The sequence below is a fragment of the Chaetomium tenue genome (assembly GCF_020726465.1).
Source record: "Chaetomium tenue strain MPI-SDFR-AT-0079 chromosome Unknown F5144scaffold_7, whole genome shotgun sequence".
NCBI lineage: Eukaryota > Fungi > Ascomycota > Sordariomycetes > Sordariales > Chaetomiaceae > Chaetomium > Chaetomium tenue.
In genome coordinates this window covers 58,676-86,622 of record NW_027117335.1, presented here as the reverse complement: position 1 = coordinate 86,622, position 27,947 = coordinate 58,676, and the positions used below count along the sequence as shown (strand labels likewise).

The 27,947-nt window shown below is 56.7% G+C and overlaps 7 protein-coding genes across 7 annotated transcripts; 5 read left to right on the top strand and 2 right to left on the bottom strand.

Annotated features, from left to right (window-relative positions):
* Nucleotides 1–830: 830 nt before the first annotated feature.
* F5144DRAFT_499133 (uncharacterized protein) lies at nucleotides 831–2,607 on the top strand (the record flags this gene model as incomplete). The annotated part of the gene is made up of 2 exons (XM_066786311.1): nucleotides 831–1,196; nucleotides 1,258–2,607. The coding sequence occupies 2 exons, from the start codon at nucleotides 831–833 to the stop codon at nucleotides 2,605–2,607; spliced, it is 1,716 nt and encodes a 571-aa protein (XP_066638499.1).
* On the bottom strand, nucleotides 2,544–4,358 carry F5144DRAFT_584986 (WD40-repeat-containing domain protein). The gene is made up of 4 exons (XM_066789662.1): nucleotides 4,167–4,358; nucleotides 4,007–4,054; nucleotides 3,769–3,884; nucleotides 2,544–3,689 (listed from the first exon to the last, which is right to left on the bottom strand). Exons 1-4 carry the CDS (start codon nucleotides 4,167–4,169, stop codon nucleotides 2,939–2,941), a joined length of 918 nt encoding a protein of 305 aa, XP_066638498.1. The 5' UTR covers nucleotides 4,170–4,358; the 3' UTR covers nucleotides 2,544–2,938.
* A 417-nt stretch (nucleotides 4,359–4,775) lies between these two features.
* F5144DRAFT_377797 (uncharacterized protein) lies at nucleotides 4,776–6,143 on the top strand. Its single transcript, XM_066784569.1, has 2 exons — nucleotides 4,776–4,982; nucleotides 5,043–6,143. Exons 1-2 carry the CDS (start codon nucleotides 4,863–4,865, stop codon nucleotides 6,030–6,032), a joined length of 1,110 nt encoding a protein of 369 aa, XP_066638497.1. The 5' UTR covers nucleotides 4,776–4,862; the 3' UTR covers nucleotides 6,033–6,143.
* A 656-nt stretch (nucleotides 6,144–6,799) lies between these two features.
* Nucleotides 6,800–8,268, top strand: F5144DRAFT_584981 (isoprenoid synthase domain-containing protein). The gene is made up of 5 exons (XM_066789661.1): nucleotides 6,800–7,115; nucleotides 7,241–7,654; nucleotides 7,708–7,797; nucleotides 7,862–7,895; nucleotides 7,958–8,268. Exons 1-5 carry the CDS (start codon nucleotides 6,892–6,894, stop codon nucleotides 8,246–8,248), a joined length of 1,053 nt encoding a protein of 350 aa, XP_066638496.1. The 5' UTR covers nucleotides 6,800–6,891; the 3' UTR covers nucleotides 8,249–8,268.
* Nucleotides 8,269–9,274: 1,006 nt separating this feature from the next.
* F5144DRAFT_377789 (DOPA-like domain-containing protein) lies at nucleotides 9,275–10,487 on the top strand. Its single transcript, XM_066784568.1, has 4 exons — nucleotides 9,275–9,639; nucleotides 9,741–9,778; nucleotides 9,898–10,359; nucleotides 10,473–10,487. Exons 1-3 carry the CDS (start codon nucleotides 9,476–9,478, stop codon nucleotides 10,281–10,283), a joined length of 588 nt encoding a protein of 195 aa, XP_066638495.1. The 5' UTR covers nucleotides 9,275–9,475; the 3' UTR covers nucleotides 10,284–10,359; nucleotides 10,473–10,487.
* An 894-nt stretch (nucleotides 10,488–11,381) lies between these two features.
* On the top strand, nucleotides 11,382–14,363 carry F5144DRAFT_659568 (uncharacterized protein; the record flags this gene model as incomplete). The annotated part of the gene is made up of 8 exons (XM_066793240.1): nucleotides 11,382–11,486; nucleotides 11,552–11,749; nucleotides 11,803–11,939; nucleotides 12,009–12,015; nucleotides 12,072–12,294; nucleotides 12,351–12,433; nucleotides 12,506–12,661; nucleotides 12,718–14,363. 8 exons carry the CDS (start codon nucleotides 11,382–11,384, stop codon nucleotides 14,119–14,121), a joined length of 2,313 nt encoding a protein of 770 aa, XP_066638494.1. The 3' UTR covers nucleotides 14,122–14,363.
* Nucleotides 14,364–26,281: 11,918 nt separating this feature from the next.
* F5144DRAFT_377665 (uncharacterized protein) lies at nucleotides 26,282–27,567 on the bottom strand. Its single transcript, XM_066784567.1, has 3 exons — nucleotides 27,222–27,567; nucleotides 26,584–27,143; nucleotides 26,282–26,487 (listed from the first exon to the last, which is right to left on the bottom strand). The coding sequence occupies exons 1-3, from the start codon at nucleotides 27,409–27,411 to the stop codon at nucleotides 26,365–26,367; spliced, it is 873 nt and encodes a 290-aa protein (XP_066638493.1). The 5' UTR covers nucleotides 27,412–27,567; the 3' UTR covers nucleotides 26,282–26,364.
* Between the last annotated feature and the right edge of the window lie 380 nt (nucleotides 27,568–27,947).

Below are 27,947 nucleotides of genomic sequence, written 5' to 3'. Positions count from 1 at the left end.
ATATGACAATCGATGATTTGTTCACCTACCTACAAATAACGAGTCACTCCATCGCGAGTCATGACAACGGGAGTGCCCGTCGCCAAGCCGGTTGCTGTATTAGTCGGTGCTGACTACAGCAAGGGCTCGGAATCATCGGCACCCTCTTTCGCCTGAGCCAACAGAAAATGCGTACCTCGCTGTGGCCTAGACCTGGGCGTGCGGGAAAAAGAGGGGATGACATCACTAAAAAGCGCTGAAAGAAACGACGGCCAGGTCCTCAAGGCCGCAATGTAACCACACCAAACGACCTGAGCTCTTAAACCCGGAACCCGAGCTATGAGCTAGCTCTCCCAAGACTCTAACCCCCAAACATCCATGCATTGTGCAATACTCGCGGCTCAGATGTCCATGTGGCAGGTACCCTGTGACGTGACGCCAACTTGGTTGGGTTCGCGGGTACGAGAAACGGGAAGGTGCCTACGTAACTCAGGGCCACCGGCTTTGGCCCAGTTCGGATGAAGCGAATAGGGATGTTGTCCCGCCCCCTCGATAAACCGGGCATTGACCATCGTGGTGGCATCAATAGCCGGCAAACAGGCAAGAGCTTGGCATCACCAGTTGCATCATTGGTTCCATGGTTTGAATGCCACCTCGCGATGCTAGGCAAAGGATTTCGCAACCTGCATGACGTCTCCAATTGCTACCTCCCTCTTAGTTCGACATACGGACCTTCCTTCATAACCGGCCCATTCGTCTCGTGAGAAAAGCGAGTCGACCGACTTCCATCCTCTTTCTTTGGTGACCACCCTCAATTGATCTCGACTGACACACGAAGACTCCAAAACAACATGAGTTCTCTCGTCAAGCGAGCTGCCGCCGCAGCTTTGCTGCTGTCTTCCAGTGTTGCGGCACAGGATACCAGCATCGATGTCGCTACTATTACCAGTACCGTCACGACTCCGACCTCCTCCTCGCAGGCTTCGGCGTGTGCCACCGCCTTGGCACCGGGTTACTCGGCGCCCGTTGCGGCCAAGGGTTGGAAGGCCCAGCTGATTGCCACCAACCTCACTAGCCCGCGAAGCATCAAGTTTGACTCCAATGGCGGGCTTCTTGTGCTCGAGGCTGGCGTTGGGCTCCGCCGTTTGACCTTTGATGACAACGGAGGCACTTGCCTTTCCGTCAAGAGCAGCACTTCCGTCATCGCGGATGAGGAAGTGAGCACTGAGAGCAATATCCCGAAACGCCGGCGTAACATAGAAGCTAACGAGTCTGTAGCTCAACCACGGTCTTGAATTGTCCGAGGACGGCAAGACCCTCTACGTCTCCTCGGCCGAGAATGTCGACCGTTACGAATACGACGCCGACTCCGCCACCATTGGCAGCCTCACCCGCATCATCGCCAACATGACCAACCCGGGCGTTGGGCACGTCTCGCGAACCCTCCTTCTTTCCAAGCACCAACCCGACCTCCTCCTGGTCTCGCGCGGCAGCGCCGAAAACCTCGACCTGCTAGCCGCCAACCAATCCACCGGCATCTCGCAGATCCGCGCCTTCAACATCTCCAACACCACCACTACCTCGCTGCAGCGCCCCTACAGCTACCCCGACGACGGTCTCCTCGTCGGCTGGGGCCTGCGCAACTCGGTCGGCGTGGCGGAGCACCCAGTCGAGGGCACCATCTGGTCGGTCGAGAACAGCGCCGACGAGATCCATCGCCTAGGCGTCGACATCCACGAAGAAAACCCCGGGGAGGAGCTCAACTACCACGGCCTCCTCAACGACACCGACTCACAGAACACCCTTCTCGGCTCCAACTACGGCTACCCGTTCTGCTTCGCCGTCCGCAACACCACCGGGTTCCCCTCCCAAGGCAACCTAACCATCGGCACGCAATTCTCCCTCCAAAACAACGCCACCGCCAACGACACCGCCTGCGCCTTACACACCGTCCCCCCGCGCCTCACCTTCCAAGCCCACACCGCGCCCCTCGACATCAAATTCCTCCCCGGCAACGGCTCGCGCGCCTTCATCTCCTTCCACGGCAGCTGGAACCGCGACCACCCGGCGGGGTACAAACTCTCCTACGCCGTCTTCACAACCAACTCCGACTCGGACTCCTCCTCCTCCTCCTCATCCTCCTCATCCTCCTCATCCTCCTCATCCTCCTCATCCTCAGGCACGGCCTCCAACTCCAACCGCACGCCCGGCTTCCCCACCGAAGCCCGCGACAGCGCCAACCCCATCCGCGACGTGCTGACCGCCCCCGACGTGAGCCGCTGCTCCGAGCCCGGTGCGTGTTTCCGGCCTGTCGGGCTGGCGTTTGATGCGGCGGCACAGAGGTTGTTTGTGTCGAGCGATGCGACGGGCGAGATTTGGGTGGTGGTGCGCGATGGGGAGGAGGGAGATAGTGATGGGAATGGTGGGAGTGGGCCGAGCCCGTCGGGTACGGGTGCGGCTGGGGGTGGTGGGGAGACGCCGACGGAGAGTGGTGGGCCGGTGGAGAGTACGTCGACGGGGGCGGCGGTGTCCGGGGTTGGGTATCGTGGTGTTGGGGGGGCGGGGTGGGGGGTGGTGGCCGTTACGGCGGTGATGATGGCGGTGGGGGGGTTGGGGTTTATGGCTTGAATGGTTGAATGCTTGAATGCTAGAATGGGCGGTGGTGTTGATGAGTGATGAGCGATGAAATGTAATAAGAAGCGTCTTGAACAGGGGCTGTGATGACGCTATAGAAGACACAGATCTGGTAATAGTTGTTCGCAGTCAGTTATGGCCATTCCAACCAGGATTCATATGCACTTCTTTGCCTCCCTCCTTTATGCCTAGCACTGCCATCTAAGCCCAACACCCAACGGTCAAGTAGTCGCATAAACAGGACGGGATACACAAACTTTATTAGCTCTAAATACCGTCCCAGCAGCCGTAACGCCCAAGCCCCCCGCGCCATGCCATCCATCGTCTACTCCTCGATCGACTTGACGCACTCCCACTCGCCCTTGAGGTTCTCCTTCCACAGCGTGACCTTGTTGTCGCCGCCGCTCGCGGCCAGCACGTTGCCGCTCAGCGACCAGCTGACGCGCCAGACGGCGGCGTCGAAGCCGAGCACCTTGCAGTTCCACTGCTGCGGGTTGGCCGGGTCGCTGGTCCAGATGCGCACGGTGCGGTCCTCGGACGCGCTCGCGATGTAGCTCTTCTGCAGCACCGTCGGGCTCCACGCCACGTCGCGCACCCAGTCGGTGTGGCCCGTCAGCGGCTCGCGCTCGAGCTTGTAGGCGCCCGTGGCCGCGTCGAAGGCCCAGATCTTGAGCGCGTTGTCCGACCCGCCCGTCACGAACCGCCGGTTGCCCGTCGACTTGGGGCTCGGCTTGCTGCTGACGATGCTGCCCGGGTTGGTGGCGGGCGCCCACGAGACCGAGTTGACCCCGAGCCCGTGCGCGTGGAAGATGCTGTGCTCCCAGCTGTTGTTGTCCTTGAACTCGAGCACGCTGACGTTGCCGTCCGACGACGCGCACGCCAGCACGCAGCCCGCCTCGTGCGGCGACCACGACACCACGTTGACGCTGGCCTTGTGGAGGGAGAAGTCGTAGATGCGCTGCCACGCCCCGTTCTGCTCGCGCCAGATCAACACCTTGCCGTCGTAGCCCGCGCTCGCCAGGATGTTGCCGTACTTGGGATGCGCCCACGAGACGCACCACACCGCGCCGTCGTGCCTGTTGTTTTGCCACATCGTGAGCTTCTCATCCACCTTATCTCGTCTCGGTAGGGGTGCAAGTGTTGGTTCCCACGTACCCCTTGAGTGTCTCGGTCAACCGCTGTGTCTCGCCTTCGATCTCGAAGATCTTGATGGTGCGATCCGAGGAGCAGGTCGCTAACCTCCGGCCGTAGTAGTCGAGGACTGCATCATGCTGGTTTGTGTCAGATCTTCAGCTCCTTGCTTGGTTTCGTGGTATCGGGGGCTCAGTGGATCGGTGGAAGGCTGGATGCGTGGCTAGGTAGGGAAATCGTGGAGTAACGTCGGGCAACGTACAATCATGTCATCGTGGCCAGAGTTGGCAATAACTTGGGTTCCGGCTGCCTGGAGAGCTGGGTCAGCATCTACACATTATGTATAGCATAGGCCTGATCAGGTCAAGGGGAGCTCCATTGAAGTGCAAGAATAAGAGAAGCAAGGAGGGGTGGGTGCAAACCATTGTGCCAGCGGGTCTTTGGATTCAGTGAATGCAAATGCGGAAACAATAGAATCAATGGTTAGATCGCTCTGATTGTCGAAGTGGGTTATCTGTAGTGCAGTTCCTCAATGGGGTTTGCACAGAGGTTCAATTGCGCCGCCGCTAGAGTGGCTCTAGGCGTGAAGAGCACCCCCTGTTGTTGTCCAGCTGGCAAGAAAATCGTGGTGAGCCCAGCCTGCATGGCTTGCAGGGGTCTTTCAAAAGAGCCCCACACAATGCCGCCCCGCACCCACATTCACTCTTGGCTTGCCCCTCGGTCACAGGCCCGACCCGACTCCGGCAAGCCATCTTAACAGTGAATGACCAACTTCGACAACTCCATCACGACTCTCCATGGCGAATCTGGCGGCCACACCATACACATAACGAAAGTGGGGCCATTGGGGAATGGCTTCAGCATTCTATTGTTTCATAGACTATGCCTTTTGATTTCCTGGCATTGTTTTCTTCTTTTGCAACGCGACCGCAGTAGTTCATAACTACAACCCCATCGGCTCGGTTCGATATAGCCTACCTCGGACGACCTCGGCATCTCGAACCACCCTTGGGTTTCCTCTCTTCGATCCGAACAACATCAGACCGAAACTTGCCTCTGCTAGCCGAAACCGCAACATCGCATCTCACCAAAATCGCCAACATAAACTCGACTTCAAGATGGCCGACAGCATGTGTGGTCCGTCTAACGGCGCCAAGAACCTTTTGTCGCATGTCGACCGCGATCGCACCCATCACCAGGATCGCTTCGTCAACGCGCCGCAGGCCGGCCCGGGCAATGTGAGTACTTGGGAGCGATAATTTGTAGCGATAATTCGTCGCTGACCTCGGCTCCACCAGGCTTTCCGTTCGCAGGCTCCCTTTGCCAATGGCGCCGAAATGGCCTTTGGAGGCTTTCAGCAGGGCGGCGCGCCCATGGACCCGGCTTTCGGTCCCGGTCTCGACATGAACACTATCGCTGGCGCTAGGGCCTACGGCCATCCGGCTCCGGCCGCTCCGACCGCTATGACCAACATTGGCCCAGGAGTCCCGGCGGCCCGTCTTGCTTCCCCGGCTACTGGCGGTACTTCCCACGAGTGGGTTAACCAGTTCTCGGGCATGCAGATTGGCGGTGGCAGGGCTGGACCCAGCACCGCGATCGCTCACCAGATGCAGTCGACTCCCATGGCTACGATGAATCCGGCCATGAACATGCAGCAGGCTGCTTTCGGCATGCCCATGTACAACGGACTGTCTGCCGGCGTCTATGGTCTCCAGAACCAAGGCATGAACCCGATCGCCCAGCAGCAGCCCCAAATTGCAGTGACCCAAGATTCCGACATCGATGTCGAGGCTTTCAATCGCGCGTTCGGCGAATACGATGACGTCAACTTCAAGACCGAGCTCGCCGACTGGACCGAGAAGCAACAGGTTGCCAACACCGAGTTCGCCGAGGCGCAGGACAAGTGGATGGCCCAGCACGGCCCGCGCGTCGACCCCACCACCGGGGTTACGGTGCCTTCGCCGGACGAGATGGAGGCCATCGACGCCAACCTAGAGAAGATCGCGCAGGAGCAGGACAAGCGCCGGTCCGACGACGACCTAGTGCACGCCGCCATCGACATTGTCAACTCGGTTTCCGACAACACCTCGGAGAAGTTCAAGAACTCGCGCTTCTTCGAGCTGATGCGCCGCATTGGCAACCGCGAGGTCGTCGTCGAGGGCGACGGCTTTGTCAACGCCGCCACCGGCGAGGCCGTCAACACCTCGCACGACGATGAGCAGCACGACTCCGGTCTCGGCTCCGATGCGGCCACCCCCCAGAAGGCCCCCGAGGTCCAGCCCGCCTAACCGCGAATCACGGACCACTGATCGTGTCCCCCGCCATGATGGGGGCCAGGGCGATCGTTGCTATATTGCAAGCCTCAGTCTTGTCCTGTTACTCCTAGGTACATACGTACACCTGTATTGTGTATTGCTACAGCCGTCGCGTCGCCGCAACTCGCCTACTACTTGCTCACTTGCTGTCTTCTCTTTCTCGTTTTCTTTTCTTTTTCCTTTTTCGCTCCTGGCTATACCTCTGTATTCGATAGATGGCTTGTTCGGCTGGGGAGGCGTCTACTTAGCATCAACCTGTATCGGCGTGGCATGATGATAGAGGGGGTGTGTTCGATTGCGCATACATGGGGCGTTGGATGGGAGGGGAAAGGTTCTTCTGGTTTTCTTGTCCTGATTTTCGCACTGACTTTCCTACTGCCTTTACATTTGCATTTGCATGGGCATTGCATTACATTGTATGACACGGCAGTTGCTTTGGCATAACAGGCATTCCGGCGGGACGTCTTGTTGTGTTAGTGTTTGTCTGTGCTGGCAAGACGAGTCTTTGCTATTTTGCTCTTCCGGGGTCTATAGAGGCGCGCGCACTCTCGGTGTCTAAACGGCTGGCTGGCTCTTACTTCTATTGCGATGGTTTCATCCTACCACTGTCCCCTGTCTACTTTGGTAGTTGAGAATATATTGTCTTAGAATAACTGCTGTTGCTTCCACGTCGGCGTCTCCGCTTTAAGTGTGCATGTAGACATCTGACCTATGGAAGTGTATGCGTGGGGAAGCGGTGAAGTTCCTGCATGAAATTCAACACCAACCTTTGACTCTTGCTCAGCTCTCAACCCGCCAACACCCAACCCCCAAAAAACAACCCCCACCAATAATGGATCCGAACAACGAAAGCGCCGGCATCTCAGCCGACACCCTCTCCGGTCAGAAACTCCACATCCCCGATCTCCGCCCCACGTTTGCCGCATGGAAGCAGGGCGTCAACCCCCTGCACGCGCAGGCCAGGCAGGCCGCCGATATCAGGCTGGCAGGCCTCATAGAGGATGAGAAAGCTTTGGCCAAGACTAGGGCGGTTGATATCGCGCTGTTTGCCTCCATGTATGGATATGAATTCCCTTGCCCCTACTGAAACCACCCCGTCATATCTTGAATCACGTTGCGAGGATATGACCTATAAAAGGCAAAAAGAAAGTACCTAACTTCCCAACCCCCCCTGAACGCAGGTTGGCTCCCGACGTAGGGTACGCCGAGCTAGAAACGGTCACCTTCTACTACATGTGGCTGTTCTTGTGGGACGATGCCATCGATGGCGCGGACGAGGGCGAGGTGGCGGCCGAGGAGTACTGTCGCCAGTCGATCGCCTTTGTAGAGCATTCTCTTGGCCTGGCTGAGCCTGGGGCGCCCGCGCCGGCGGCGCCGACTAAGGTTTGTGAGAGCTTTGCTGAGGTGGGCCGGCGGGTGGGTGGGTATTGTGGGTTGGAGGAGAGGGAGAGGTTCTCGGAGAGTCTGAGGATGTATATGGAGGCTTGTGTGACTGAGTATCGGTGGAGGTTGTCTGGGAGGGTGCCGAGTGTGGAGGAATTTTACTCGTGGCGGTTGGGAACGTCGTCGGTGGATGCCATGCTGGACCTGAGCCGGTTTGGTTTTCCGAGTGAGAGATTAGGCTGGGTTTCGTGCTGACGTTTTCTAGTGTCATTCATGGAGTAAAACTGCCTCGCAGTATCCTCGACTCGAAGGAACTGACGGCCATGGGCTTTTGCGTCAACAAACTTCTTATCTTGTGAGTCCATATTTTCTTTGTTGGTAAGGAGATCTGGGCAACAGGGCTGACATAACTCCTTCAGGATCAATGAGTTAGTCTCTCTCAAAAAGGAGTTGGTAGGTTTGCTGTTCTGTTTCATGATCTCCGATGAAAAGCTGTCTCGCTGACTTATTTTCAGAAAGATGGTGCATTTGGAAACTTGATACCCATCACCATGCGGGCATCAAAGATGAACTTGGAAAGCGCAACGCAGAGTTTGACAAAAGACATCCAAGACTGCGTTAGGGACTTTGAGAGCAACGTTGTGATTCTCCGGAGAAACTCTGGGATGGATGAGGAACAGCTGAAGCGCCTAGTTCAGGCTTACCAAGTTGTTGACACGGCGACACTCAACTTTTCCATACAAAGCCCGCGGTATGGTATTCTCAAAGACAGGCAAACGGATGGCTCATTTGTAGTTACCTTATGAGAGAGCTAAGAGGGCCACAGTGTGCTGAATAGATCCGTATTTCTGTGCCAGTCCCTCATTCCTGGTCGACAAACTTGTACACGGCACGCACTGCTGCCTTCTGCCTGTATATACACACGCCTTCGTTGGTAGCTCGGCAGTACGGGCACGTGCGAGATGCGCCATTTTCTTTCATGCTCTCATGACACCTAGAGGTTGCCAAGCGAGTTAGCAATAACGAACGTCTCGCCGTGGTCCACAAACATACTCGTAACAAACCCAGTGCGTAGTCCCTATCCTAAGGTCACGGCTGGTTTTATCCTCTCCCAAATTTCCGGCGAAGCAGTATATGACGACGGAGTTCTATGTAACATATTAGATAAATTCAGTTTTCCACGGAACGTAGTCTGCTCACGGTAAACTGTTGGCACACTCCGCAGTTCATGTTTGCGAGTTATTCGAGCAATTTATCTTGGAGAGAGGGGAATAAGGTATTCTCCCGGGGACGATTGGAATGTTGCTAGACAGATAATGAAGATGCTCAACTCGAAGTCCGGTGAAAATATTCACGCTTCTTATACTAAATGCCAGGCCCTCCAAGCCTCAGCTCGTTGAATCCTCCGCAACTACGCTCCAATACTAGGCATTCTCACCGAGCCGATGGCCAATACATGGGCAGCAATGCCTAGACGAGGCTGTCTCGGGGCTGTCTATCTACACAGTATCAACCAGCCCACGGCGCAGCCGTCGAAGGATGCCGATGCGTCGCCGAGTTGTCTACTCAAAGCGGTAATACGCCCGGCGGGGATATGCAGTGCCTCGCAACTGAGTGGTCAACAACAATAAGATCTGCACAGGGCTTTGGCTCGATGCGGGCCGTCCCGGGCCTGAAAAGTAAAGGCGAACCAAATTGCCTATGTCAGTTCTGTGAGGTTGGGGTGTGAGAGAGATCACAAGCACAACCCGTCCAGCGATGTTGTCAAAATGCGGGGCTCCTTCCCTTTCCTCACACGCAGAGAGTCGCCACTGTCCATCAATAATGCCCCATCGGATGATGTGGAACCTCAAGTCGCTTACAAACGGGTCACCTAATCAGAGGGTTCACTTGCATCACATACTGTAAGTCATCTTAACTAAAGAAAGATCTAGCTTTGTATTTATATACCGCTGAGTTTCCAATACAACTCTCAAGGCAATTCAGATATTCAGATATATCAAGGCACCCACACAACACACCCCATAACCAGAATGGCAGGCTACCCTTCCCCGCTGGCCGGTTATGAAAATGCCCCGCCTCTCTCCGAGGAGCGGGCCGAAGATGGCAAGAGCTTCCGGAACCCGCAAACCGGCGTGCTCAGCAGCGCATACGAGAGATTCACCGAACCCCTCGATAACGGCATCAAGGGCGGGTTGTAAGCGATTTTACTGACGGGTCCTTTCATCCCAAGCCCTGCTTACCTTACCTGACTTGACAACCCCAAAATTGTTACCCCGAAACTGACCAGGTTAAAAGCGATATCCACATCTACTATTTCCAGAACAACCCCGAACGTACGTTTAACCTACCCAACTACGAATAAGTAGTCTAGCATAGCCACAAAACGACAAAGTCACCTTACCCAGCACACCAAAACTAACCCACATCCCCCTCCCCCGGGGGGTTTTTAAAGAAACGGAATACGCACGGGCCCTACGCGAGCGCATCCGGCGCGAGTTCCCGGAGCTGCGGGTGTACACGCTGTGGGACCGGCCGATCGGGCCGCACCCGGTGGCCATGTTCGAGGTGAGCGTGCACTCGCCGGCCCAGTTCGGCGCCGTCGTCGCCTGGCTGGCCGTCTGGCGCGGCCCGCTGTCCGTGCTGGTCCACCCCAACACCACCGAGCCCGAGGCCGACCTGCCGCCCCACGACCGCGAGCGCCGCAACCACACCGACCGCGCCATCTGGATGGGCGAACGCCTGCCGCTGGATGTGTCTGTGTTTCGGCCGAGGACGGCGGCGGCGGCTGTTCCGGCGGTTGCTGCGTCTGCTGTTGGGGGAGGGACGGCGCCGGCTTGAGAGAGGGAGGGGTGGTGAGAGAGTTACCGTTGGCTATTTAATGAGGGCACAGTGAGGGGAGGCGGGCGCATTGAAGGTGATGTTACTCAGGATCCTGCCAGCTCTCCAAGCGCCAGTGGCTTCAGAGGAAGTCTCCAATAAGAACACCAGAAATAGCATCCTTCAAGACTGACATTGTTGATGGGAAAGTGACTTTTAGCACCACGCGTCTCGGATATCGCGAAATGAGCTCCCGGCGGCATCGAGTTCCGCCGCGGCTGACATGCATGCAGAACAAATTCAGGGGCGGTAAGGAATGCCACCCGCCCATCCCAGCGATTTGGTATGTACCCCTGAAGCAGAATTCTGTTGTTTCCTCGAGAACAAAAAAACGGTTTGCTTTGAGGAGAGCCAGCTCCACCACGTGAGACCTTATTTGAACGAACGGTCGGCCAAACCCGAGAGGTCTCAAGTTCCAAATTGCGAACGGACCATATCTCTTGTCTTGCAACTGCCCTTGCTCCGATTTCGCGTTGCATGCCCTGCTCAGCCTTCCGCTCCCCATCCCGAGCTCATTGGTTCACTCGGCAGCCCGTCTTTAACCCATTGGTCAATGACACCTTGGCAGCCTGGGGAACTTCGGTATCAATGCTTCGAGGTTGACGCCCATCTTCAGCTAGCAAGGATCTTGACCCCACTGTCACAGGGGTATCACCACGCCAAGAAGCTCAAGGCACTGTTTCTGTACCTGCATTCTGTACGCCTTGGGCCTCCGCCATGCCTCTTTCGGAAGGGCGTCGCGAAGGCCGTCCTGGGGGGATGGGATGACCCTTTCCTGTCAGTTTGCTTCGGCAGACCCTTTCCGCGTTGTGGCGTCCTGCCTGGACGAGGCGCGCAGATGGCCCCTCCCACATGGCACACCATCTCGTGCCGCCCCCCTCGGTTTTTTTTGGTTTTTTTTGTTCATTCTTTTCTGGGTTTCGTTGCGCAATCAGGCCCGAGTGAAGCCCGGGGTACCCTTCGGGAGGACGCTGTCCCTTAGTGCCGTCCTTTTGTTGACTGTTTCTCGTTAATCTTGTCACACCTTCGTGGACCTAGCCTTCCTTCTTGGACACCAAGATGGGGCAAACACGGTTCTCGGCGGCCGTTCTGGCTCTCGCCGTTGCTTCAGCGAGGGCGGCCGAGGTCCTCTATGTGACGGATATGCCTGCGTACGAAGCTCTGGTAAAGCCAACCCTAAGGTTCCCCCTCCGCCCCCTTAACTGGGACTGACTGAGCAACACCTCAAGGCACCATGTGCGCAGTCGGCTCTCCGCTACAACGTCCAGTCGCAAACCTACGACGCATGCCCTGAAGCTGTCTCGGAACTCCAGTCGTGTGTCTGCACCAAGAACAACAATTACGTCTCCATATCCTCCCAAATTTCCGCCTCAGTTAGCTACTCGTGCGGATCCACGGCCAGCGAGGACCACGCGTCGGCTCAAAGTGTATGGCCGACTAGAAATCGATGAGCAAGCCAAGTGTGCTGATTTCCCGCTAGGTTTTCAAAGCGTACTGTGACCCAAGCCTAACAGTCTCATTCCCGTCTCCGACCGCCGTCAGTGTCTACATCACGGATATCCCCGAGTACGACTACCTGGCGCCATGCGCGAAGAGCGCCATCCGATATGGAGTCGGGTGAGTTTTCAATGCCCCGAATCTTTATAAGCAGCAATGAGTTAGCGGCAGTAACTGACAATGAAACAGGACGGTGGTAAGTTATGCGTTTAGACTCACCGAACCACCCTAATCCGCTAACCTCTGGCTCAGACCTACGAACTCTGCCCGACCAATGCGCCTGCACTCGCGAGCTGTGCCTGCAAGAAGAACCAGAACTCGCTCAAGATCAGCCAAGCCATTAACTCGGAGGCCAAGTCATCGTGCTCCGGGCACTCGATGGACATCTCGTCGGCGCAGGCCATGTTTGCTGCATACTGCGCCATGAACGACGGCACAACGAAATTCCCTGTCCCGTCCAACCCCCCCGGCGATAGTAAGTCGGCGAATCGGCATTATTAGGTCATGAATATCGTTTGCTGACGAAAACAGTGACCTACTACATCACAGATCTGCCGCAATATAGCTCCCTCGCCCCATGCGCGGCGTCGGGGCTACGGTACGCCGTTCAATCTGTAAGTATATGGCGCTCACCTCCACATCGTTGGAGGATTCTTGCGATCACAACCGACTAACAGCCCCCTTAGAAAATGGATAACTTGTGCCCCAGCGGCCCACAGGCCCTTGCATCGTGTGTGTGCCTCAAGGAGGGCATGACGGTGGATGTTCTGAGGGACATTACCTCGTCCGTCAAGTGGGATTGCTCTTCAACTGCCACCGAAGACGTGTCTTCCGCCGTTGCCGTAAGCTTCCTGGAGACTCAAGGGGTTCGTCGCCAAGTCACTGACAAGCCGACTAGGTTTTCAACTACTACTGCAGCGCTGCCGAGGCAAAGGTAACGGCCGCTGGCGTTTCCAACTCGATAGAACAGACGTACCCAGCGACCCACGCTATCACCAGCGGCCCGAAACAAACAGGAAGTGACGGCAACAGCGATAGTAGCAACGACAACGGGAACGGGAACGGAAACGGAGATTCGGGCGGCGACGGATCGGACGGCTCATCCCAAGGGGGCAACAACGAGGAGTCAAGCGGGAGCAACACGGGCGTCATTGTCGGAGCTGTGGTTGGTGTCATCGGCGGCCTTGCTCTGATCGGAGCCATCATCTTCTTTGTCCTCCGGGCCAGGAGGAACCGGCCTGATTCGTTGCGGATCCCGGACGGCGCGAACGACCCGCCTGTTCCTCTCGGGCCGTACGGCGGCAAGGCGGAATTGGCCAGTGACTCGGTCGCCTCGCCACGCCCTCCAAGCCCATCCCCAAGCACGCTCAACGTGGGCGCCATTCCTGGCCGTGTCAGCACCGTCTCACCCGTCTCCGCCAATACTACCGGCGCCTTCGCTCCGCCTCCGAACAACCAAGCCGAGCTCAGCGGACAGGCAGCGTTCTTCCCGCCGATGCCGAACCGCCCTGAGCTGCACAACCAGCACACAGGCACCCCGTCGTCTCTTTCTCCGAACACGCCCGAGCTCCATGGCCAGGCCCAGAACGCCATGTTCGCTGCTCCGGCACCGAATGCGCCGGAACTCTATGGCCAGGGCGCCCCGTCGGCCAACCGACCAGAACTCCAGGGTCAAGGCGCCATGGTTCCGCCATCGCCACACGCTCCCGAGCTTTACGGCCAAGGCGCTCCTGCCCCCAACCGACCAGAACTTCAAGGCCAAGGCGCAATGGTCCCTCCGTCACCTAACGCCCCCGAGCTCTACGGCCAAGGGGCGCCAGCGCCCAACCGGCCCGAACTCCAGGGCCAGGGCGCCATGTACGCGGCCACGCCAGCCAACATGTCAGAACTGCAGGGCCAGGGCTCGCAGTACCACAACGCCAACCCCAACCGGCCCGAGTTGGCCGGCCAATACAGCTACCCCCCACAACAGCAGCAACAGCAACAGTCCTACCCGCCACAGCAATCACCCCACATGCAGCCCTACTCACCCCAACAATCCCCCTACGATCAACAACACCAATACCAACAACAGCCACAACAACACCAATACCCACAACAACAGCAGCAGCAGCAGTACCCCTCGCCAACCCCGTCACCCCACCCCCCGCAGCTGCAGCCGGGATACCACGCCTACAGCCCAGGCACACCGCCCCCTAATAGTGGTGCGTACGGCCAGCAGCAGCAGCATCCACAAGCGTCTTGGCAGGCGGGGCCGGTGCCGGATTTGCATGAGATGGATGGAGGGAGGGGAGGAAGGTGACTGTTGTGAGGTGGATGTATATGTTTTGGGGGGTGGGATGAGGATGTGAATACCTAATTGATGGGAGTGAGGGCGTCTATCGTTTTGTCTGGACATATAATGTGAGCATTTGAGACTACCTACCTAGACTGGTTGTGTTGGTTAGTGGTGTGATGCATTGGAGAGTTTTGGGTTTTTTTTTTAGAGCGAGATGTCCATAATCTGATGAGGTCCGCATGGAATCTGGAATGTGGCTGTTTTGAGTACCTATGAAATCTCAAGAGGCTGGATGGTTGTCGTGGTTGTTGTGGTTGTACATAAAATATGATAGATAATAGGCTGGCCGAAAGCATCTGCTTGTCACGGGTATTCTTTACTCTTGGATTCATCACAAGAATCGTACAGAAAAATGTTTAGTAAGAATGAATACTTCGTCCGAATACTTGATTCAAGGACCTCGGGAACAGTTCAAAGGAGATGGTGGATCACCTCGTGCGCACGGACGAGCTGACCGCTCCCAGGCGCCACGCTTTGTGTCATTGCCCCATAAATACTGGTGCTGCGCTGATTGGTTGCCGCGTGAAAGGTCGCGGCTTGGGGCTGGTTCTTGCCGAAAACAGCTTCGGCCAGTGAGAAAGGCTCCCTAACTTCGAAGCTCTCTTCAAAGGAAAACTTCCCATCCAACAATCACGCGATTCCACCTCGACCGAGAAGCGCATCGATTCCCATCCTCTATCATCTCCATTTCCGACGACAAATTGACTAGGCCATCAATCTTGACCTACATATGCACTGATATACCCACGCCGCGAAACACGATGGCGGCGGCCGAGGTCGACCTTGCCTACCTCTCGACGCATGCCGGCGTGCCAGAGCTCGACCTCGATGCGGTCGTGACCGCGCCGACAGTCGATCTTGTCTCCTCCGTCTTGGGCGCCATTGTCACCAAGCTGCGCGACCTCGAGCAGGAGAAATTCCAACTTGGTGTCGAGCTAGAAGCCGCGTACAGAAGCGCGGAATCAAGATGCGAACAGTTCAAAGCGACTAGTGACAAAGCACTAAAGGAGGTTGAGGGGGTTCGGCAGAAACTGCAAAATGAAGGCATGTTTGCATTTTAGCAATTGTTACTCGATGGCGTCCGCCGGCTAACCTGTTTGCCAACACAGAAACTGCCCGTCGCTCCCTTGAAAATGAGCTTCAAACACTCAAGTCCTCCGGGACAACGTCGCTTTCGGAAATCGACACTCTCCGGACACGCATCGCCTCCCTAGAGACCTCTAATCGCGAGACTCTTGCGATCGTCGATTCTAAGACGACAGCAAACGCGAGCCTAGCCGAGGAGCTACAGAAGCAACACCAGAAAATTCTGAAGCTCAATCAGGAGATCACCACCTTGAATCAGTCTGTCCAGACTGCCCAGACGGCAGCGAATTCGGCCAAGTACCGCGAAGGGTCTCTCAAGCAGGAGCTTGAGCTTTCCAAAAAGAACAACGACTGGTTCGATGCGGAACTCAAGACCAAAACCGCAGAGAGCCTCAAGATCCGGAAGGAAAAGGGTGCTCGGATTGCAGAACTGCAACGGCAAAACGAAGAAGCTCTTTCTAACATCGAGTCGCTGACCCGAACCGAGCAGCAACTACGCAAGCGGCTAGGGGAAGCTCAGTCGAAGGCGGAAGAAGCCCTAACCAAGGTGCAGCAGCTGCAAGAATCCGCAGCCCGCGCCGAGGAGAGCTTCAGGCAGGAGCTCGAGTCGTCAAAGCGTCTGGTTGAGTTGAAAGACCAACAGTCGCAAACGCACCGCAACCGTCTTAAAGAGGTGGAGCTCCGGCTCGAGCAAGTCAAGGACGACGGTGCTGAAGAGGTTCGGCGCGTACGACGCGAGCTGGAGAAGGAGAAGGAGGACCACGCCCAGACGGAGCAGCAGATGCAGGAGCTCCAAACCGAAGCGGACCGCCTCAGAGCCGTCGCCGATTCCCACAACGGTGTGCCTGGCTCGGCGCCGCAGACCCCCCGCGCCAATGGCTCCTTCCTGGCTCGCCCGTCCTCGCCTTTCGGCACCCCGGCGTCAATTCGTGGTAAAGCGTCGCACCGCGTCACCGAGACACTCGACGAACTTTTCAAGGTCAAGGCCCAACTCACCGGGGAGCAACGTCGGAATCAAAAACTCCAAGAGGAGCTCGACGACGCCCTCGGTATCTGGGAGGCCAAGATGCCCGAGTACGAAGAAACAGTGGCTGAAAACGAGCGTCTTCGGCACGAATCGGCGCACATGTCGGAACTTGCCGAACAATCTTATGAGCAGCGAGATGCTGCCGTCAAGATCGCACGCAAAGCTGAGGGCGCCACGGCCGCCGCTCAGGCTGAGATCAAGATCCTGCAAACACAACTCCGCGATCTCAGCACGCAGATCCATGTTCTGATCTTCAATATCCACGCCAGAGAGAAGGGCTTGGATCAGCTTACGGACGAGGAGACGGCGCAGTTCGAGCGACTTCAGCGCGGCGAGGTCGCCGAGCATGCATTGGATGACATGTCCGACACTCATCGCTTCATTACCGAGAGGTTCACTGCCTTCAAGGATATCTTTGAGCTGCAGGAGAAGAACGAGGCGTTACTGAAGCTCACCCGGGAATTGGCCACTAAGATGGAGAATGAGGAAGCTTTGGCCGCCAAACAACAAGCAGCTCAGGACCACGAAGAGGTTCAGGAACTCCGAGGTACGGTCTCGGTACTCCAGGATGAGGTGCAGTCCATTACCGTGCGGATGAAGAGTTACATGACCGAGCGTGACATGTTCCGCCGTATGCTGCAGCAGAAGGCCTCGTCGTCCGAAATCCAGCAAGCCCTTGGCCTTCCTCGGGAAAGTGGTCAGCGCGAGGTGCTTGCTAGCATTGAGCAGCCCCAGCCTGCTGAGGAAGCGAACTTGGCCGTGGCCTTCAGGGAGTTGCAGGCGCATTTCGACTCGTACCGCAACGACCAGTCCATCGACAGGAATGCTATGAAAGATCAAATCGAGAAGTTGTCGACCGAGAAGGGGTCTCTTCAGAGCGAGGTCTCCCGCCTTTCTAGCAAGCTCACTCTTTCAACCGAGCGCTACGAAATGCTGGAGTCGAACTTCAAGGCACTGCAAAGCGAGAAACAGGAGCTGCAAAAACGGAACCAGTCTCTCTCTGAATCGGCTGCCAAGCAGGACATGCGCACCCAGCAAGTGGCCGAGGATCTCGTCGAGGCTCGTGGCCTGGCCGAGAGCTTGCGGAGCGAAAGCGCGAACCTTCGGGCTGAGAAGAAATTGTGGAAGACCATCCAGGAACGCCTCAGCCAGGACAATGAGAATCTCTCGCAGGAGAAGGACAAGCTAAACACCATGCTGTTGACTCAACAATCCATCTTCAACGAGCGTGAGCTGGGTGAGTCGGAGACTAGACGCAGATTGCAGGCTCAAATCGACTCTTTGGATGGTGAGCTCACCACCACCAAGCGCAAGCTCTCCGAGGAGGTGGAGGAGGGCAAGAAGATCCAGCTTCGAAAGGAGTTCGATGCTCAACAATTCCAAAAGCGGATTGACGAGTTGACCTCGATGATTGGGCAAATCAAGGAGGAGAATGTTCAGGTCAAGACGACTCGCGACCATCTTCAGGCTCGCGTCGGTGAGTTGGAGATTGAGCTTCGGAACGCCCAAGAGCGCGCCGAGCGTCTCCGTCCTCTGCCGACTCCCCGGCCCGGGACCCTCAACGAACAATCCGTTGCCGACCAGGATTCTCAGGCCCGTATTGAGGAACTGGAGAATGAGGTCCAGGAACTCAAGAATAGCCTGGATCTACTCAACGTCCAGCTCGAGAACGCTAAGCAGCAGGCCGAGCAATTCAGGCAGCTCAGCAGGGACATGGAGGAGGAACTCACCAGCCTCAACGAGTCCCACGACCAGTACCGCGAAGAGATGGATGCGTCACTCGCGACCAAGACGACCGTTGCGAACGAGCTGCAGCAACGCGTCGAGGCACTTACGATGGAACTCTCCAATTCGAATAACGAGCTTAACATGCTCCGTGATTCGCAGGGTGACGTCGTTAGGAAGTATGAAGAGAAGGAGAGGATGCTCAACAGCGACATCACGCGTCTGAAGGACGAGGAAGAGCGCTACAAGGAGACCGCGCGGTTCCACCAGCAAGACCTGCGTGCGCAAGCCGAGATTGCCACTAAGGCCCAGCAAGATTACGAGCAGGAGCTGGTCAAGCATGCCGAAGCTGCCAAGCTTCTGCAACAAATTCGCGCTGAGCACAATGAGCTCAGGACACAGTCGGCCGCGTGGAGGGCGGAGGCGGAATCCGCCAAACTCTCTCTCGCCCAGAGTGAACAGTCTTGGGAAGAGCGGCGCCAGCAACTGGAGCAAGAGATTTCGGAAATCAAGACAAGGCGAGAGGACGTCGACGGACAAAACAAACTGTTGCACAAGCAGCTCGACAGCGTCACGGCCCAGATTGCTTCGTTGCAACAAAACCGGGCCCAGGCGGATGGGGAAGGCCCGTTGGCCTCGGTTGCAGACACCGCAACCGAGGGTCTCCGCGAGTTGAACAACTACTTGCGCCGGGAGAAGGAGATTCTCGAGGTTCAGTACGACATCAAGCTCCAGGAAGCTAAGAGGCTCCAACAACAAGTCGAATACTCTCAATCGCAGCTTGACGAGGCTCGTCTCAAGCTTGACCAGGAGCGCAGGGCTCACGCCGATAGCTCGAGGAGCTCCCTTACCCACAAGGAGCTCATGGAGAAGCTCAACGAACTTAACCTTATTCGTGAGAGCAACGTGACTCTCCGCAACGAGAACCAGCGGGCTCAGGCTCAGCTTGTCAAGAAGTCGGAGAAGATATCGGAGCTTGAAGGCAGGATCCAGCCTCTTGAGGCTCGCATCTCGGAGCTCGATCTCGACCAGGGCTTTAAGGAGCAGGAAATCCGACAGCTTCAGGAAGCCCGCGAGGGCTTGCAAAAGAGGATCGAGTCGATTCTCAGCAAGTATGGTCAAGCCGACCCCCAGGAGGCGGAACAGCTGAAGGAGACCATCACGAGTCTGGAAGCGGAGCGGGATGCCCTCAAGCAGTCTGAGCAATCGTTGCAGCAGAAGGTTAAGGAGCTGGAGGAAACCTTGGAGACGAAAACGAACGAGTGGAAGACGATGAAGGAGCGTTTTGCTGAGGACTTCAAGACGCGGTTTAGGAACATGAAGTCTCAACGCGACGAGGCTAATGTCGAAAAGAATACCCTCCAGGGCAACCTTGACTCGGTCAACGAACGGTTGGCCGGCGTGGAGAAGGAGCTTGAGACAGCCAAGCAGGAGTTGAGCAATCTCACGGAGAAGAACCAGGCCCTCGAACAACAAGCTCAGCAGGTTCAGCAAACGGCAGCCCCCCCGACAGGGGAGCAGCCCCCAGCTGTGGTGGACTCGGCCCAAGTCGCAGAACTTACTCAGCAGCTGGAGAACCTTAAGCAGGAGTTAGAGGCTGTCTCGTCCCAGAAGGCCACAGCCGAAGCCCAGGTTGAACAACTTCGGGCCGAACTTGCTACGGCCATTGGTGAGCGTGACCAGGCCCTGGCACAGGCTTCCGCAGTAAACGCTGGCGAGGTTGCCATGGCTGATGTCGCCGCCGCGTCGTCTCAAGTGGCAACTGGCCTTACCGACGAGGAGCGTAAAGCTCTGGAGGAGAAGATCGCCACCGCCGAAGCCAAGGCTGCTGAATTTGAAGCGAAGGCCAGGGAGCTCGAAGAGCAGTCTGACAACATCATCAAGCAGCGGTCTGACAAGATGAAGAACGCATTGAATAAGAAACTTACGGAATCAAAAGAGGCAATGGAGAAACAAGCGCAGGAAGAGAAAGCGAAGCTGCAAGAGGAGTTTAACCTTAAACTCCAACAGGAGTTGGCTATTGTCAAAGCGGAACAGCAGACCGCCACGCCCAAGAACGGCGTGCCCTCGACACCTATCAAGCCGTCGGCCGAGACAAACCCCCCGCAGACCCCCGCTACCGACTTCAGCTCCCTGAGTGATGTGCAAATCCGGGAGTTTGTCGCCACCAACTCGACGGTTTCGAGCATTGTCAAAGCCAATGTCAAGAGGATGGTCGCCGCTGAGACGAAGAAAGCCAAGGACGAGGCCGAAGTGGCAGTCAAGGCAGAGTACGAGCAAAAGATTGTCAACGCGCGGGAACAGTCAAGCGCTTTGGCTGAAAAGAAATCGGCACTTCGTATCAACATGCTCGACAGGCAGGCCAAGACGGCGCAAGCTAAGATTTCGGTCGTCGAGACCGCGGCTAAGGACACGCCGCAACGGCCTGTGGTCGAGGTGTGGAACATTGCCAAGGACGCGAAGCCTCCTGCTCCTGCAGCTCCCGCTCCGGCGCAAGCACCTGCCACACAAGCAACGGCAACCCCCCCGGCTTCCGCTGGTACACCCCCAGCAACTGCGGGCCAGGCTGGTCAAGCCCCTTCAGGTAAGCACTCATCCCCCTTGTCCATATCGACGCTTGACACAGATGCTAATAACTCACCAGCTGCACCTGTCAAAGAGGAACCCAAACCCGCAGCGGCCGCTCAGACCGCGCTCCCGCAGCCGGCGAAACCGGCCACTGGGATTCCAACCCCGCCTGTGAATAACCCCTTCGGCGCACCCGCAGCTGCCCCGAGCAGCAGCCTCCCGCAACCCGCTGCAGCCCAACCCCAACAAGCTCAGCAGCAGCAACCACAGGGTCAACAGGGACAGCAGCCGCGAGGCATCCCAGTCCCCGCCGGCCGTGGAGGCGGTGGTGCGAACCGTGGCAGAGGGGGCGTCTACCAAGCCGGTCCAGGCCGTGGCGGTCAAGGACAGCGCGGTCGTGGTGGATTTGGCCGTGGTGGTGGTGGTGGGTTGAACCCCGGTGCTGGCGACTTTACTCCCACTGGCGGTGCTGGGAACAAGAGACCTCGGGATGGAGCGGACGGGCCTGGTGAAGGGGGCAGGGGGGGGAAGAGGGCTAGGGGTGGCGGGTGATCACCTATCGTTGGGTGAAGGGGGATGATGGTATGTTGATGACGAGAGGCGGGATGAGAGCGGGTTTCTTGGGGTTTTTTGGCTTAAGAATGAATGGGTTGGGAGATACCAAAGCATGGTGGGCAGAGGTGGGCAGAGGTGGTGGTTTAGGGAGATGGAAAAAAGGGGAAAGAAAAAGGCAGCAGCAAAAGACTGGTACAGCCAGATGAGCTCTCTATCTCTCTCTCTTTTCTCTCTGCCGCTTTGTATTACTTGTTTTACTTGTTCTCTTGCATGGACAGGGCATGATTCATTTGTTTGCGAGGAGTGAAATGGGAAAGACGCGGGTTTTTTTGGCTGGTTGGGTGGGTTGCTTTTGGGAGTTGAATGAATGGTAATACATGTCGACAGTGATAATTTCTCAACTGAATGGTGTTGATGTTATTGGCGCTGTTGCCATGGTATTGTTGTCTCTAAGCAAGCAGAGTATTACGAACGGATGTGTGTCATCTTTGTTACAAGTGTGGCCATGCCATGACCACAGAGCAAGTGAGAGAAGCACCCGCTCAAGAGAATTCCTGTAAACTGCGATGGCCGGGTTTGCGTGTTTAACTTCAATGGTAATCGTCTCCAGTAAGCTTGTTGGTTGTGGCTAGAGAAGCTCGCTGAAGCCAGACTGACGAGTGACCAAGCGTTTCATTCCAGCTTGAATCAAGGCAAAGGAAAAGGAACCGAGTAATCATAGTTTCAGGTTTCGTTCCTACGGTTGAGGGTCCAACATCTGACTCCCTAGTTGCTTACATTTGGGGTTCGACTTCCTTTACCCTTCCTCTCTCCTCACTGAACTCCCTCTAGAATCTGAACTCGAGGGGTAACGGCCAGGGCTATCTCATGGCTCTCTTCCAAGGAAAACAATGCCGCCCAGCGTTTGGTTGTGCCACCGTCGATGCAGCTCCTTGTCTGCGCAACACGGCCGAATTCCTGTCCATAACGCCGCGAGTTGGCCTGGCCATTCTCAGGTGATGAAACCGGGGCCACCAGGGAGCTTCGCTGCATAGCCATGATTCATAACTAATGCCTATGACACCCTGATTATATCCGCTCCTGCGGGCCCACATGGATTGCTCCTGGGTTGTAAGCCCTTCCTACAGGCTGGTATGCGAAGGAATGGGGCTAGCCCACTCACTCAAGTGATGCAACGCCGGCATGGGCCAGGAGCAAGTAACCGTCTGACACTACGACTGCGGTAGTGCAAGGATGAAGCACCCATAGGGCTGACTGCTCGGCGCATTCCCTGGAGGTGAAGGGTCTAGCGAGACTAGCCCCCTCTCCACAGTAGGGAGGTTGTTGAAGCTGAGATGACAGCCCCACGCGGATCGATCTGGATGAGCATCAAGTTTCGTGATCGACCCACCCGAAAAACAAGAACCGGCACCCAACACGCACGGAGGGCCCAGGACAACGGAAAGACGCGAGCGCGGAGCCGGGCAATTTCTTAAAACTCCGACGGAGGATTTGTAAGGGAGAAAACCTGCGCTCAGACTAAGTTAGGAAGGATGCTGAAGAGATGGAGGGAAGGTAATTTAACTCAAATCCAATGGATTGTCAGGGTCAAGTGCCGCTTTGACAGGATTCCAAAAAATCATCAGATAAACTTGCTCTTGAGTTCACAATCTTCGTGTTTGTTTGAGGTGAAGTGAAGCTTAGGGCACGGGCTTCGTTAAGAGGCTCGATCGCACTCCTAATTGGGAAGGAAGACAGGTAAAACGAGCGAGCCAATGGTAGCTACCCATTGAACTTCCTTTTCATCTTGTTTCCCGTTGAAGGAAGGCTCGAGGAAAGGCTGAGCAAGGATTTACTTGGGACGACAAGAATGCCTGATCCAATGCAAGGCAGCAGTTTTGTTGGCTCTCCTTCTCCGACCAAAGGATGATTGATACCTATGGGGAAGGAAGGACGTCCATCGGTTGTCGCTCCTGCCGGTCGTTCGGTCGGTTCCTTCCCATGCCAACAACACCTCCGCCATCGAACAGCCACAAAGGGGATTTAGAATGGCCGCCGTGGGGGCTTCCTGCCAAGTCGCCGACATCCCTTCCGGTCCCGGCCGCTCTGTGGGGTCCGGGGTCTTCGGTCCCCAACCGCAACCCGGCACTAATCCGCAACACCAAGATCGGCGGCCGTGATCGTGCCCGCTAACCACGAACTAACCACTTGATCACAACCAACAGAAACAACACAGATCACCAACAAACCAACTGCGCTTCAGCTGCGGCAAGCCTAGCGTTTTGGACGCCACTCAAGCCAATTCAGCCCCAGACTAGCTTGGTTTCACCTCGTCCCAACACCGTACTACCGCACACAGACAACCCCCTTCAGCACCATGGAGACCCGGAACGGAGTCTTGGGGCCCGTGACACGGAATTGCAGTGGAATTGCAGTGGAATTCCCATGGAAGCAACGTCCAAGGTCTTGGCTTTTCGCCCCCACCCACCCGATTGCCCAAAAGAATGAACCCGTTACACCGTAACGTTGATCTCCAAATGCACAGCGCTTGTGTCCCCCCTCACATGTTCCAAATTGATGTCTGCACCATCTGCTTAAAATATACGGCGGGGGAAAGGACCTCTTCCAAATAAAGAGAAGACAAGTGAGCGCAATCAATTTTGCCACAACCATGTGTGTAAAAATACACCATACCTACTTCGTATACCTTTCTCTCCGACGGAGCTCGGAGGGTTCTCATTGTCCGACATAGCTCGTTGCAGGATAGAACAAAACGCCCCTTTTACGCCTCCAGGTCGGCGACGTGACCAGCATTGGCGACGGGGCCAAACAAGGTACCCCCGCCCGTGCCGTCCGGCAGAGCCGTGTCTCTCCAGACCGTTCGAGTCCAGACAGACGAAGCCCGTAACGAAAGCACGCTAGTTCTGCGTCGACCCAGACTTCGCCGAACCACCCCCTCACCGTACCAAATAAACGAACCCTCCACCTGCTTGGACTTTGCCGTACTCCAACATGGCGCCACCGTCTCCGGTAGGCCAACCTAACCGCCGCGGTCCCCGACGAAATGGAACCACCGAAATGAACCCGCCCTCTAGAAGCTCAGGCGCGGCACTGCATCTTCCACACAGGTTTGCGTTTCTACGTTTCTGCGTTGTGCGACCTTCCCAGAGTCGACGGGCCGCGCAATGGTCTTGAATCCTCCACGCCGCAGCGGCGCACGACAGATCGCGACGGCGACACGTGGAATGATCGTGGTGTTCCCAGCCTTGGGGCCCCTACCCAGTCGGAGGGGAAATACTACTCACACACACACCACACGGATACGCACGCACAAACTCATACGCCGTAGACCGGCGCAAGCGCAAGCGCACCGCATCAGACCGCCCTCCCCCTACCTCCCTCCTAGCCTCCCCCTAAAACCGCCCCCGAGTAAAACAGCCGCCGTGCGACTTCGGCGACAGCGAGCGAAGCCGCCGTGACCTGTAAAATAGAGCGCGTGCGCCAAAGTGCCGCCGGAGCCGAACCAAGCCCGAACCAACCCAGGCCAGGTTCGGCGTATGGGATGTATACTTACTTTACCCCCCCCCCCTGATGCATGAACGCGCTACGTATGCAAAGTGTCGGATCACTGACTCCTTCGCCGACCTCACGACGAAATAGGGTTGTTGCGGAGTGGGTATCCCAAACCAGCCCCCCAGGCCCCGGAGGCCAGAGGAGGGTTTTCGGCTTGCAATGACCCCCCATACCCAACCGGGCGCAGCAAAGGGGAGGATCCACCGAGTGTAGAAAGAAGTCAGCGGAAGCGGGTATGAGAAGATGGAAACAAAAGCGGCGAAACCAAGCGAGACTCAAAAAGCCTCTCTCTCTCTCTACCGACCCAGTACGTACCACCCCACCACCCCACCTCCTCGGACCACCCAGCGGCGTAGTCAGGAGAAACTTGAGTAAGACCAAAAAACGAAACGAAACAAAACATAGCGTTGGCGCGGCACGGTCGTCGGGTGGAGGACTACCAAGTAGAACTACGAGAGCCAATACATACACACTCACATACACACAAAAAAAAGGGGGCCCACCAGTCAATGGTCTTGGTTTGGGCCCGGAGTGAGATACGGGAGGGAGGGAGTGAGCGTTTGGTGTTGCCTAAACAGGAAAGAAGTGAGCAGAAACAGTTTGGTGATTTGTATTGGCGATCAACACCGACCTAAGAAAATAACAAGCCCAAGCCCAAGCCCAAGCCCAAGCCCGGCCAAGCTTCCATCCGGCCACTCACTGCAGGGGACCGACTGAAACGAAACGTTTGTTGCTGGAGCCTTTTCGCCTTCAGCCCTATTGCTGACGGGCCCGCGCGCGCTAGTATAGCGGCCGAAGGGGAGAAGGGGGGAAGGGGGAGGGGAGGGGGGCAAAACGCAAAACGAGGCCCGTCTTTTGTCAGATCTTTATCGCGTTCGGGTTCTTCCAGTCTTCCAATTGTCTGCTGGATTCCCCGTTTCCCACGCGCGCCAAGCGGATGGTGGTGAGATTTTCGGAGGTCGTGGTGGGGAAGGAGGGGCAAATCGGACCGAGGAGTTAGGGCTGAAAGATGTGAACGTGGGGAGGATGTCACGAGGGGTTAGTTGGGCGATGATAATGACAATGGTGGTGGTTCATAATGAGAATGCGTCATTGGATTCGTGAGAGTGTCGGGTTATCTAACAGAGTAAAAAGTATCTAACTGAGTTGCGAGTGAACAGGATGAGGATGAGGATGAGGATGAGGAATGAGGATGAGCCGAAACCACCAGGCAGCACCGAAAAAGGCAAGTCATGTAATAGTCAGATCTCTTGCTTCCTACATCCATCCATAATCCATAACTGATACGGAAAGAGAAGACTGGATACAAAATAAAAAAAGCCCTGTCCGGGAGGCCTGGGTGTGTTCTCTTCTCCGGGTCGAGCACTTCGACCGTGGCTAAAAAGACTCGCTGAAAAACCCGCCATACAATGTGTGCGCCATCGACGCCTCCAAAACAAACCCGAAATACATAAGCTTGCCTCCCGACGTGTATAAATGCTTCCCGGCCCGTTCCCATCCCATGAAAATGCCTTTCGTGTCCCGTCATCGGGGGTTGACCAGCGCGAGCCGGTGTGTGTTCCCCCTGGGAGGAATAACAAGTGGTAGGAGCGATGATTCCATTATATGCATCGCCGTAAAAACGTATGTGTTGCCTTCCCAGCGGCAGTAGAATCCAACAAGTCTCATATCATATACATTCCCATATCTCTCGTTCACGCGTGCTGAACCATGCCAGGCGAACCCGGCATGGAGAGCGGGGTGGTGGGGTAGGCATCGTAGCTCCCCGAATCCGAGCAGGTTGTGGAATGGTCATAGGAATGCGAGAGAGGCGGAGTCTGTGATTCGAAAGAGTTCCCCGGTCAGCAACGAGCTCGGCCATGAGGAAGAGAAAAAGGCGCGGGGTGGCGCGCCGATGAGGAGGAGGCACTCACATGCGGCATCTGGTCGTACGGCGAAGGGTGGGCGGCCGTCATGTCGATCCCCGGCAAAGGGTAGCCGTTGAAGTTCATGTAGGAGATGGGCTCCTCAGCTGGCGCCCCGGGGTAGGCCGTCGCCTCGCGCTTGATGGCGTCGCTAAAGTGCGTCATAGACGGCAGGGTCACGGGCACCGGCGGCGGCGACAGGTACTCCGGATACGACTCGGTGGGCATGGCCCGGTGGTAGCCCTGCACGGCCCCGTACGGTGGCATGATCATCTCCTCGGGGGGCGGGGGGTATGTTGAGTAGGCGAACATGGGCGGGGTGTTGGAGCGCTCGCGCTCGTCGTAGGAGTGGGCGAAGAGGTACTCATCGTCGTGGTGCATGGGAGGCGTATATTGGCCCTGCAAGGTCGGCTTCATTTGCGCAGGTGGTGATTGCTTTTGTGTCTTGGCTGTCTGTGTGCGCTTTGTCTTCGCCGGCGGGCTCGCCTTCTCGTTGCCGGATGATGAGGCATCGTCTGAGGTCCCCGCGCGCCTCTCGAGCTCCTCCAGCCTCTTCTTGAGCTTCTTGCCTGTTGCGAGAACGTTTAGCTACCAGTACACTCGGCTTCCCAGCTGCCGCCCCTGTGGCTCGGGCATCTTGTACGTACGGTAGTTGCGCTGGGCAATGCGGTTCTGTATCCTCCTGCGCTCGGCCAGATCTGAGATCTTGGTCCAGTCCTCGTCGGGGTTGGCGGAACTGCTGAAGGCGCTGCTGGTGCTGTGATTGGAGTAGTGTCTTGTAGGTGCGGGTGCTGGTTGCGCCGCGTAGGCATATGTGTGTTGCGACATGGCGAACATGGTGTGGTCTTGGAAGCTGCCTGTCTTGCTTGGCTAGCTAGCTGTGTAAGATGCAAGATGCTTGTGGAGAAGTGATGTAGGCGGCAACACAAAGGATGAGGTGAGAACCAAAATGACGGATGGGGAATGAGAGGGTGGTGAGGTGGAATATAAGGTCTTCGGGTGTCAAGAGGTCCTTCTGAATCCGAGTGGGATCCTCCTTGGTGGCAGGATAGCTTCACAGCCGTTTTGAAAGATGGGAAGGCTCCAGGATTAAATATTACGAAGCCAGTTCCTTCGGCCCTCCGGGGTGCGAGGCTTGCTTCGAGCCCACATGGCGGCGTTTGCTGGGGGTCGAGGTACCTCAATTCTGGCCCCCCCCTGTCAATTCCGTTGTTGCGGTCACCCACACACCACCTTATCCCAAGGCCCTGGCAGGGGGTGGTTGATCGAGCGCTCGAAACCGTGTCCGGCAATAAACTCGCAGGGATCTTGGGAATCCCACCCCCCCGGGGACGGAGTACCAGGGTACATCTGGCCGCTATCCTGCAGCCTGG

Excerpts from the sequence above, each read along its gene's own strand:
- F5144DRAFT_584986 (XM_066789662.1), bottom strand. Across the intron at positions 3,885-4,006 it reads CTGGCCACGATGACATGATT|CATGATGCAGTCCTCGACTA; the intron begins GTACGTTGCCCG and ends GACACAAACCAG. Across the intron at positions 3,690-3,768 it reads TTGACCGAGACACTCAAGGG|GCACGACGGCGCGGTGTGGT; the intron begins GTACGTGGGAAC and ends GCAAAACAACAG.
- F5144DRAFT_377797 (XM_066784569.1), top strand. The coding sequence starts at position 4,863 with ATGGCCGACAGCATGTGTGGTCCGTCTAACGGCGCCAAGAACCTTTTG. Across the intron at positions 4,983-5,042 it reads CGCAGGCCGGCCCGGGCAAT|GCTTTCCGTTCGCAGGCTCC; the intron begins GTGAGTACTTGG and ends CGGCTCCACCAG.
- F5144DRAFT_584981 (XM_066789661.1), top strand. The coding sequence starts at position 6,892 with ATGGATCCGAACAACGAAAGCGCCGGCATCTCAGCCGACACCCTCTCC. Across the intron at positions 7,116-7,240 it reads ATCGCGCTGTTTGCCTCCAT|GTTGGCTCCCGACGTAGGGT; the intron begins GTATGGATATGA and ends CCCTGAACGCAG. Across the intron at positions 7,896-7,957 it reads TCTCTCTCAAAAAGGAGTTG|AAAGATGGTGCATTTGGAAA; the intron begins GTAGGTTTGCTG and ends ACTTATTTTCAG.
- F5144DRAFT_377789 (XM_066784568.1), top strand. The coding sequence starts at position 9,476 with ATGGCAGGCTACCCTTCCCCGCTGGCCGGTTATGAAAATGCCCCGCCT. Across the intron at positions 9,640-9,740 it reads AACGGCATCAAGGGCGGGTT|CGATATCCACATCTACTATT; the intron begins GTAAGCGATTTT and ends CCAGGTTAAAAG. Across the intron at positions 9,779-9,897 it reads TTTCCAGAACAACCCCGAAC|AAACGGAATACGCACGGGCC; the intron begins GTACGTTTAACC and ends GGGTTTTTAAAG.
- F5144DRAFT_377665 (XM_066784567.1), bottom strand. The coding sequence starts at position 27,411 with ATGTTCGCCATGTCGCAACACACATATGCCTACGCGGCGCAACCAGCA. Across the intron at positions 27,144-27,221 it reads CATTGCCCAGCGCAACTACC|GCAAGAAGCTCAAGAAGAGG; the intron begins GTACGTACAAGA and ends TTCTCGCAACAG. Across the intron at positions 26,488-26,583 it reads CGTACGACCAGATGCCGCAT|ACTCCGCCTCTCTCGCATTC; the intron begins GTGAGTGCCTCC and ends TTCGAATCACAG.